The 9,313-nt window shown below is 33.2% G+C and overlaps 1 protein-coding gene across 3 annotated transcripts in view; it reads right to left on the bottom strand.

Annotated features, from left to right (window-relative positions):
• The window catches only part of LOC109825281 (carbon catabolite repressor protein 4 homolog 4-like), a 14,856-nt gene extending 6,731 nt beyond the window's left edge, over window positions 1–8,125 (bottom strand). For 2 of the 3 annotated variants that reach the window (XM_020392099.1, XM_020392100.1), the window contains exons 1-6: window positions 8,015–8,125; window positions 7,728–7,840; window positions 7,480–7,520; window positions 7,104–7,153; window positions 6,777–6,846; window positions 5,463–5,584 (exon numbers count right to left, since the gene is read on the bottom strand). In XM_020392099.1, coding sequence (XP_020247688.1) covers window positions 5,463–5,584; window positions 6,777–6,846; window positions 7,104–7,153; window positions 7,480–7,520; window positions 7,728–7,840; window positions 8,015–8,070 — 452 coding nt within the window. In that variant the 5' untranslated portion in view covers window positions 8,071–8,125. The remainder of the gene's footprint in view (window positions 1–5,462; window positions 5,585–6,776; window positions 6,847–7,103; window positions 7,154–7,479; window positions 7,521–7,727; window positions 7,841–8,014) is intronic. The other variant, XM_020392101.1, reaches the window with a different exon arrangement.

The following is a 9,313-nucleotide window of genomic DNA, read 5'->3' as shown; positions in this document are numbered from 1 at the left end:
CGAGCCAGACGCGTTGGTGCTTCTCGTAGATTTGGGCGCCCCAACGGCCGTTGGGTTGGGGGACGACGCCTTTGTACTGGGAGGGGAGCTTCCTTGATTCGGCCTCGACGTCGGTCTTGGGGTCGAGGACGACGCTAGAGCCGCCGCTTCCCATGCGCTGCAGCTGGTCGGTGCAGGGGTCTTCGAAGAAGACAATATTGATGAAGAGGTTGGATGGTTTGGGCTCCTCTTGTTTACCTCCCAGCCGATCAATGCCCATAAGAGAGATAAAAGGTATTATAGCCTTTACCTGTGTAAAATTCTTGGACTTTGTGTTTTAGGGGCTCAGAGAACAAAAAATTTATTTTTAGGGGTAAAGCACCATTTGAAAAAATCTTAGGGTGGGAGGCACATTTTCTTTGGTTTTGGGGGCTGAAAGCATTTTTCTCTTTATTTTAATTTATGTGATTATAATGGTGTCTTTTCAAATGTAATCTTGGTTTTGGCCCAATGACCACTAATTAAACATAATTCAAAGTTCACTATTTTCATGAGATGTAACTCATGAGATCGTGAATTTTAAAAGTCCACGCAAATATTTGTCATTGGGCCCAAAACAACGAAAATAAACAAAAATCTTGAGTTACTATATGCCATGAAATCATGAATTTTGAACGTCGGATAATTATTTGTGATTGGATTAAAACTAATGAAAATGAACAAAAATCGTAGGTAATAGCTTATGAAAAGCATGAATTATGGACTTCCCTTAATTAATCTCCATTTGGTTGAAAAAAATGAACAAATTCGTAGATTATGATTTATGAAATCGTGAATTTTGAACACCGCATAGTTATATCATTGATCGAAACCGATAACAATGGACAAATTTTAGATAGCTCATGAAAATTGTGAATTTTGAACTCCACGCAATTATTTTCCATTGAGTCGAAACGAATGAAAATTAACAAAACCGTGGGTCATAGCCTATGAAATCATGAATTTTGAACTTGGCATAATTAATCGTCATTGTGTCGATATGAACAAAAATGTATAAAAATTGTATGTTATAGGTCATAAAAATCATGAATTTTGAATTACGCTAAATTATTTCTCATTCGATCTAAGTAAATGAAAATTGAGAAAAATCATGGGTTATAACTCATGAAAATCGTGAATTTCAAAGTCCACTTGATAATTTGTCTTTCGATCAAAACGAACGCAAATGAACAAAAACCATGGGTTATAGATCATGAAATCGTAAACTTTAAACTCCGGACAATTATGTCACTGGGTCCAAACCAATGACAATGAGAAAAAATCGTGGATTACTATAGGTCATGAATTGTGAATTTGAAGCTCCATAATTATTTTCCATTGGACTGAAACCAATGAAAATGAACAAACTAGTGGGTTATATCTTATGAAATATTGTGAATTATCGATTCCCCTTAACTATTTTTCATTTGATTGAAAACAAAAGAAAATGAGCAAAAATTATAGATTATAGTTCATAAAATCGTGAATTTTAAACATTGCATAATTATTTGTCTTAAATCGGAACGAATGAAAATAAGCAAAAAAAATTAGGCAGCTCATAACAGTCATGAAATTTGAACTCTGCACACTTATTTTTTAACTGGGTCAAAACACACGAAAATGAACAAAATCGCAAGTCATAGCTTATGAAATCGTGAATTTTAAACTCCGCTTAATTATCATTCAGTCGAAATTGATGAAAATAAACAAAAATCATGAGTTACAACTGATGAAAATGATGAATTTAAACTCCGCTTAATTACTTGCTATACGATCGAAGCGAATAAAAATGGAGAAAAATCATAGGTTATAGCTCATGAATTCATGAATTTGGGGGTCCGCTTGATTATTGGTCATTCAGTTGAACGCACGAAATGGCAAAAAATGGATTACAGCTCATGAAAAGGGTGACTTTTGAACTCTACATAATTATTTGTCATTTTGATCTAAGTGAATGAAAATGGAGAGAAATAAAAGCTTATAACTCATAAACGTAATCATAAAAATCATGAATTTTGAACTTTGGCTGATTGTTTACCATTAAGTCAAATTGAACAAAAATAAAAAAATTATGGGTTAAAACTTCTAAAATTGTGAATTTTGAACTTAATTATTTGGCTTTGGGTCAAAGGAACGACAATGAATAAAAATCACATGTTATAGCCCACGAATATCATGGATTTTGAATTCTGCTTAATTATTTGTCATTCGGTCGAAAAGAACAAAAACGAACAAAAATCGTGGGTTATAGCTAATTAAATCATGAACTTTGAACCTCGCATAATTATTTGTCATTAGGTCAAAACGAATAAAAATGAACAAAATTATAGATTAGTGTATGGAAATTTTGAGTCAAAACAAACAAAAAATGGAGAAAACCTATAGGTTATAACTCATAAAATTAGTGAATTGTGGACTCCGCTTATGTATTTTCCAATTGGTCAAAATGAATGAAAATAAAGAAAGTCATGAGTTATAGCTTATGAAAATCGTGAATTTTGAAATATAGTTAATTATTTGTCATTCAATCAAAATAAACGCAGATAAACAACATTTGTAGGTTATAGGTCATGAAATCGTGAATTTTGAACTCCATATAAATATCTGCCACTAGATTAAAACTAATAAAAATGGACAAAAATAATAGATTATAGCCATGAAACTCGTATTTTTGAACTCGGCATAATAATTTGCCATTCGATGGAAATGAACACAAATGAATAAACATCGTGAGTTATAGCTCACTAGAGTTTTGAACTCCACATAATTATTTATCATTATATTGAAATAAATAAAAATAGACAAAAACCGTGGGTTGTAACTAATGATATCGTAAATTTTGAATTCCGCTTAATTATATGACATTTGATCAAAATGAATGAAAATAGAAAAAAATCATGGGTAGCTCATGAAAATTTGTAAATCTTTGAAGTTCGCTTAATTATTTGTCACTCGATCTATACAATCATAAATGGACACAAATCATGGATCACAGATAATGAAATCGTGAATCTTGAACCTGCATAATTATGTCATTGGGCCGAAACTAACGAAATGAACAAAATCACGTGTTCTTATACATCATAAACTCGTGAATTTACTAAGTATAATTATTTGTCATTGGATCTAAACCAATGAAAATGAACAAAATTATGGGTTCTACCTCAAAAAATCATGAATTTTGAAGTTCCCTTAATTATTCGCTATTCGATTGAAGCAAATGAAAATGAATAAAAATCGTGGATTTTAGCTTGTGAAAAAAATCGTGAATTGTGGACATCGCATATTTATTTGTCATTGAGTTGAAACCAATAAAAATGGACAAAAATCTTGGGTAGCTCATGACACTCATACATTTTCTAACTCCACAAGTTTATTTTTCATTGGGTTGAAACGGATGAAAATGAACAAAAATCATTGATTATAGCTTATAAAATCATGAATTTTTAACTCCGCATGATCATTTGCCTACGGGTCGAAGGAAAAAATGGATAAAAATTGTAGGTTATAGCTTAAGAAAATCCTAAATTTGAACTCCGCTTAATTATTTTTCATTAGGTCGAAAACAACAGAAAATGAACAAAAATCATGGGTTATAGCCCATGAAAATCGTTAATTTTAAACTCCCCATAATTATTTGACGTTCGGTCAAAATGAATGAAAATGAACAATATTCGTGAGTTATAGCTCATGAAATCATGAATTTTAAACTCCGCATACCGTTGTGTCAAAATAAATAAAATTGAAAAAGATTGTGGGTTATAGCTCATGAAAATAGTGAATTTTGCACATCTCTTAATTACTTGTCACTCGATCAGAATGAATGAAAATAGAGGAAAAAACATGAGTTATAACTCATAAAAATTCATGAGTTATAACTCATAAAAATTGTGAAGTATGAAGTTTGCTTAATAATTTATCATTCGATCATAACGAACACAAATGGACAAAAATTATGGGTTATAGATCATGAAATCGCAAATTTAAGCTCCATATAATTATTTATTATTAGGTCCAAACAAATGAAAATCAACAAAAATTATGAGTTATTATAGGTCATGAAATCGTGAATTTTGACCATCGCATAATCATTTGCCATTGAATCGAAACGAATGAAAATGGACAAAAGTATTAGGTAGCTCATGAAAATTGTGAATTTTGAACTCTGTATACTTATTTTCCATTAAGTCGAAACAAATGAAAATGAACAAAAATTGTGAGTTATAACTCATAAAAGCGTGAAATTTGAACTCGGCTTAATCATTTGTCATTCGGTCGAAATGAAAAGAATGAACAACACTTGAGGACTATAGTTCATAAAAATGATGAATTTTGAACTCTGCTTAATTAGTTGCTCTATGGTTTAAACAAAAAAACATGGTAAAAATTGGTGGGTTATAACTCATGAAAATCTTGAATTTTGAACTATGCTTAATTATTTACCATTCGGTCAAAACTAACAAAAATGAACAAAAATCGTGGGTTATAACAGAATTCATAAATTTTAAACTACGCATAATTATTTGTCACTGTGTCGAAACAAACAAAAAGCATGAGTTACAACTAATGAATATCATGAATTTTGAACTCCGCTTAACTATATCCAATTCAGTCAAAACGAAAGAAAATGAAGAAAAATCGTGGGTTATAGCTTGTGAAAATCGTGAATTTTGAACTCCGCTAAATTATTTGCCATTACGTCAAAACCAACAAAATGAACAAAAATCATGGTTATGTCTCATAAAAATCGTGAATTTTGAACTCAAGTTAATTATTTGACATTCGGTTGAAATAAACAAAAATGAACAAAAATCATGGGTTATAGCTCATAAAATCGTAAATAGCTCATGAAATTGTGAATTTTGAAATCCACATAATGTCGTTGGGTTATAACAAATGAAAAGAATAAAAATTGTGGGCTATAGATCATAAAATCATGAATTTTTAGCTCCCCTTTATTATTTGATATCAGGTCGAAATGATCAAAGTATGTTTGCATATTACAAAACTTCTATTTACAAATTTTCTTCCGGCCATCTCCTTTGTAGTGAATTTTCAAATACAAGAGTTAAACATTCACTGATGTTCCTTCTGAGTCGAAGTTTGTTAGTTAGGTTTTAATTACTGGGTAGCAAGCATATTATTTTTCAATAGATACATTCTTAAGTTTATCTATTTTCTCTGGTAATGTCTAGCCAGGCAAGTCCCTGTTCAAGTTCCAGCAGGAAAAATACTGCACTAGTCATTTGCTCAAAAATCTAACCTACTGATGACTAAGTAGGGGAAAAGGCAAATATAAAAAATAAGTGAATGCACAGAGCTAATGGTCAAAATATACTGAATCAGATACGAGGTATAGATGGATTTATCTACTTTCATATCCATAGAGAACTTTGTACCTCAGCATCATTAAAACCATGGGAAAGAACATGAATTTCTAGTACCTTCTACTCTTGTAAAAGATCCCACATCCATCACGTTTCTGCCCATCTCTTTGAACATAAATACAGGAATACCCATGGCTCTCCATGTTGCTTTTGTAAAAGGTATCATATTCATCTAATTCCTAAACATCAAATGGTAGATGAAAATATATCAATTGGAGAACCAGAAACAGAGAGTACAGATATCATGTTAGAAAATCATGGTATTGTTAAGCTTATAGACCGTGAAGCAGGGGCAGGAATACAACATACTGATAAGGGACACTATGTACATTGCAGTAAGGTAAATTTTTGAGGAAAAAAGGCCATGGGCAGGACATTAATATTAAAAAAATTAATATATTGTACACGCACAACCCACAAATATGGATGCAGCGTGGACATAGCCACAGTGGTGTGCGCGCGCGTTTGCATGCGTGTGTCTGTCTGTTGCTGCTCATTATCTCTAGCATGAATTTGGAAGGACAAGATGGTTAAATGAGCACAATATCTAGATTATGAATTATTTCTAAGTTAATAAACCACCCATTTGTAAACATCATGTAGCTCATGGAGAACCAAATAATTACATAAGTACGGGGCATTTACAGATCAAATAGAATTATGAATCTATTGCAGATAGATTCATTTTTAACTTTTCAATCCGGCTACACCTGTGATATGCTATTGATAATTTTAGGATATAAGGCCATTTTAGGCTATATAAAAAAGAGGATCTAGAACATATGAACATCATGTACCAAAGTATCCAAGAATAAGATATGTATCCGATATGAACATGTCACCTTTGTCAAAGTATCTGTGTCACATAGCTTAAAGAGAAGTCCTTCTAAAGAAGGGCATACCCAAAAAAGTAATTTTTAGATAAGAACTTCCTGTTGTTAGGACGATCTTTTGTCTTTATATGGTAAGTGCTCATCAAGATAGATCAATATTTGAAGCAAATTTGTTGAAGTATTTTGGAAATGGTGGATATCTAATAGGGAAAAAAAGTTAAGAAAAGGTTACTCTTTTTTTTTTTTTTTTTTTTTTTTTTTTTTTTTTTTCATGGTGGGCTGGTCGATGGGTTGAGGGGGTTATGTGTGTTGGGTTGAGGGGGTGGGGGGTTCAACAATGGTATATATTCACGAGCCATAGTTATATTTTTCTTTATGCCTGGTGTATCATGTACCTGTAACCTGAGAGAGTCATATGTTTGCAACAGTAAATAAGATTGATGTATCGCTATCCAGAACCATTAGGCTTCATATGTAGAACAAAATGAACCTAGATGGAATAATTGCCTTTCCAGAGAATAGTTGACATATAATATACCTGGATGCAGAGGAAGTCAGCATTTAAATTTTTAAGGTCTGTGAGAACCGCTTGAGAACGAGCTTTCCACCTATGTTACCAAATTCAAACAGTCATATATCGGTAATGGAAAACATAACCATGAAGACATACAGAATACTTCAAACTATCAGCATTCAGGAATCTTTTTGGAGACTTTAAAAAAGAAGGAAAGCTAATTTTTTAAGTCTCGTGCAGCACAAAAAAAAATCAAAGTATTCTCAAAAAAAATTATAAGCAATCATAGACTCTAAATCAAGACTTCAAGCATGCAATGCCAAAAGTTAACTAAACAACTAAGAGATTTACTTGAGAGATGAAGATGGTGAGTGTGGGAAGTAAGAACTCTTCACATAAACCTGCATATTGTCAACGGTGTGAGTCAACATCCTCAGATATATACATAAACAAGCAATTCACCAATCCTAACAGGCCGATTTACAGCATTGGTACTGAAATTTAGAAGGCCAAACATAAAAAGGAAAATGTAAGCATGGATGTAAAATAACTTATTGATATATAAAAATGTCACATTTTATGGGCAATTCAATACAAAATAAACGGAAAAGTTTTAAAATAACTTGTGCTAAGTTATCCAGTTTCCTTGCAGAAAGAACGCAATTTCAAGAATAAGTCGGAGTCCTAAATTTCTGCAAGAGAGAATATCTACAATAAGAATAACTACCTGCGCCAAAATATTATATGACACCACACGGAACCTTGAATCTGCAGAAGAGATCCAAACCATTGAATTAAACATGAACACAGTATACAATGGTAATCAAAATTTCGAAAGTCTTTCTAAAACTCAAATTTAATCGATTACCCCCTCCATATTCACTAGAATGAGATATGTCCAACATGTAATGGAGCAGCAAAAAAAAAAGATCAAATTTTAGCTGAAATTGAACTAAATAACTAAATTGTGTTTACCTTTGAAAAGACTCGTGGTAGGATCTTCTCCAACTTCCAAAGAAACAAACTTCGGACAGATCGGCGCCGCCGGCTTTGCACTCATCTTGCGCTTGAAAACCCTACAGCAAGAACTAAACACGATGGGCATAAACAAAAACGCATTTTTTATGTGAAACAACTGCTGATACGTCAAATTCAATCAAATATTACAGAAAAGAAGGGGAAATGGTAAAGAGCTCATACGAAAATATAGGGATTTGAATGGAAACGCTAGCGAGATTTCAACGAGAAATAATAAAAAGTACCTGGAATTGGAAATATATGATGGGAAACGAGGAAGGAGAGTGAGAGTTCTGAGCATTCTAGGGTTTTAAATTTTCTGAATAATATAATGAAATTAAATAGGATATTTGAGCTTTGAGACTTGAGCTGAGAGCGGAGAGATGGCGGCATCCAATAGAAGTGGGCTGAGCTGGGCCCAGTACTATCTCTTAGCCTTGACCCATTAAGAATGTAATGGTAACTTTGCCTTGACCCATTAAGAATATAATTTTGTTATTGGGTTCACGAGAGATGGATCAGGCAACGAGCCCACATCATAATTGCCATATAAATGTGGAAATGTTAAAAATAACTTATTACTAAAAGTTATTGGAAAAATTGTGTCAATGCCTCAGAAACAAAATTTGATGTGTCTCAGCCCTTGGTATTAATTCTAATGTGTTGTTTGGGTCAGAAATTGTTGTTTTCATTGTCATAGAATCTATTATAACTTTAGTCGTTACAATAAACTCAAATAAATAAAAACTCGATCTTTTTATAAGATCTTCTTACACAATAAAAATATAAGATTACAATTCCTTCAAACAGCACACAACATATATTTATTGCCTGTTGTTTGCGTGGGATCTTTGCCTGTGTCGGGAACATTGATATCCGTGGGCCGTCACGGATCAGATCCGGTTGACAAATTGAAAATCAAAGCTCCTACTTCACGAAAGAAGTATTCACTAAAGTGGTAATCCTGATCAAACGAGATTACGACTCTTCTCGGGATTAAAGACTAAGCTTAAATCCGGAGGAATATGGGGGAAAGGGGTTTCAGATCTCTCGAACTCTCTTTTTGTTTATGGAGAAACTTCGCTAAGATTTGCTAACCCTCTGAAATTTATGGCTTCACTCTCAATTTTGACAGCACCTCGCTCTCTTGATGTCCGCCCTAGAAATGAGCCCCAAATCTTGAATTTATAGGCTTCGGTTGGGGTTTTTTTAGATAAGAACAATGGATTCCGTCTTATCTTCAATTAACAACTGCATAACTATGTTTAAATATAAGATTTAGGTAGTTAGGAACCTCCTAGACAGAAGAAAATCTCGTAAAAACCCGTCGAAACCGCCAAAATGTGTTTTCGGATCAGACCTGCACGTAAGTCACCATCTGGTGGCTCGGCCTTAGCTGGCCCTTGCCGAGTCTGATTTAGTATGACTCGGCCGCCAACGACTATTCTGGTTTTTCGGTATCTTGACTCATTGTGTTGTTTACACGTATTTCGTCGTTTCGCTGACTAGTACGCTTCTTTGATTCGCTTCGTGGTGGCTTCTCT

Source organism: Asparagus officinalis, chromosome 10 (assembly GCF_001876935.1).
Source record: "Asparagus officinalis chromosome 10, Aspof.V1, whole genome shotgun sequence".
NCBI lineage: Eukaryota > Viridiplantae > Streptophyta > Magnoliopsida > Asparagales > Asparagaceae > Asparagus > Asparagus officinalis.
The sequence above is the reverse complement of the archived record's forward strand: the minus strand, read 5'-3'. Positions and strand labels throughout refer to the sequence as shown.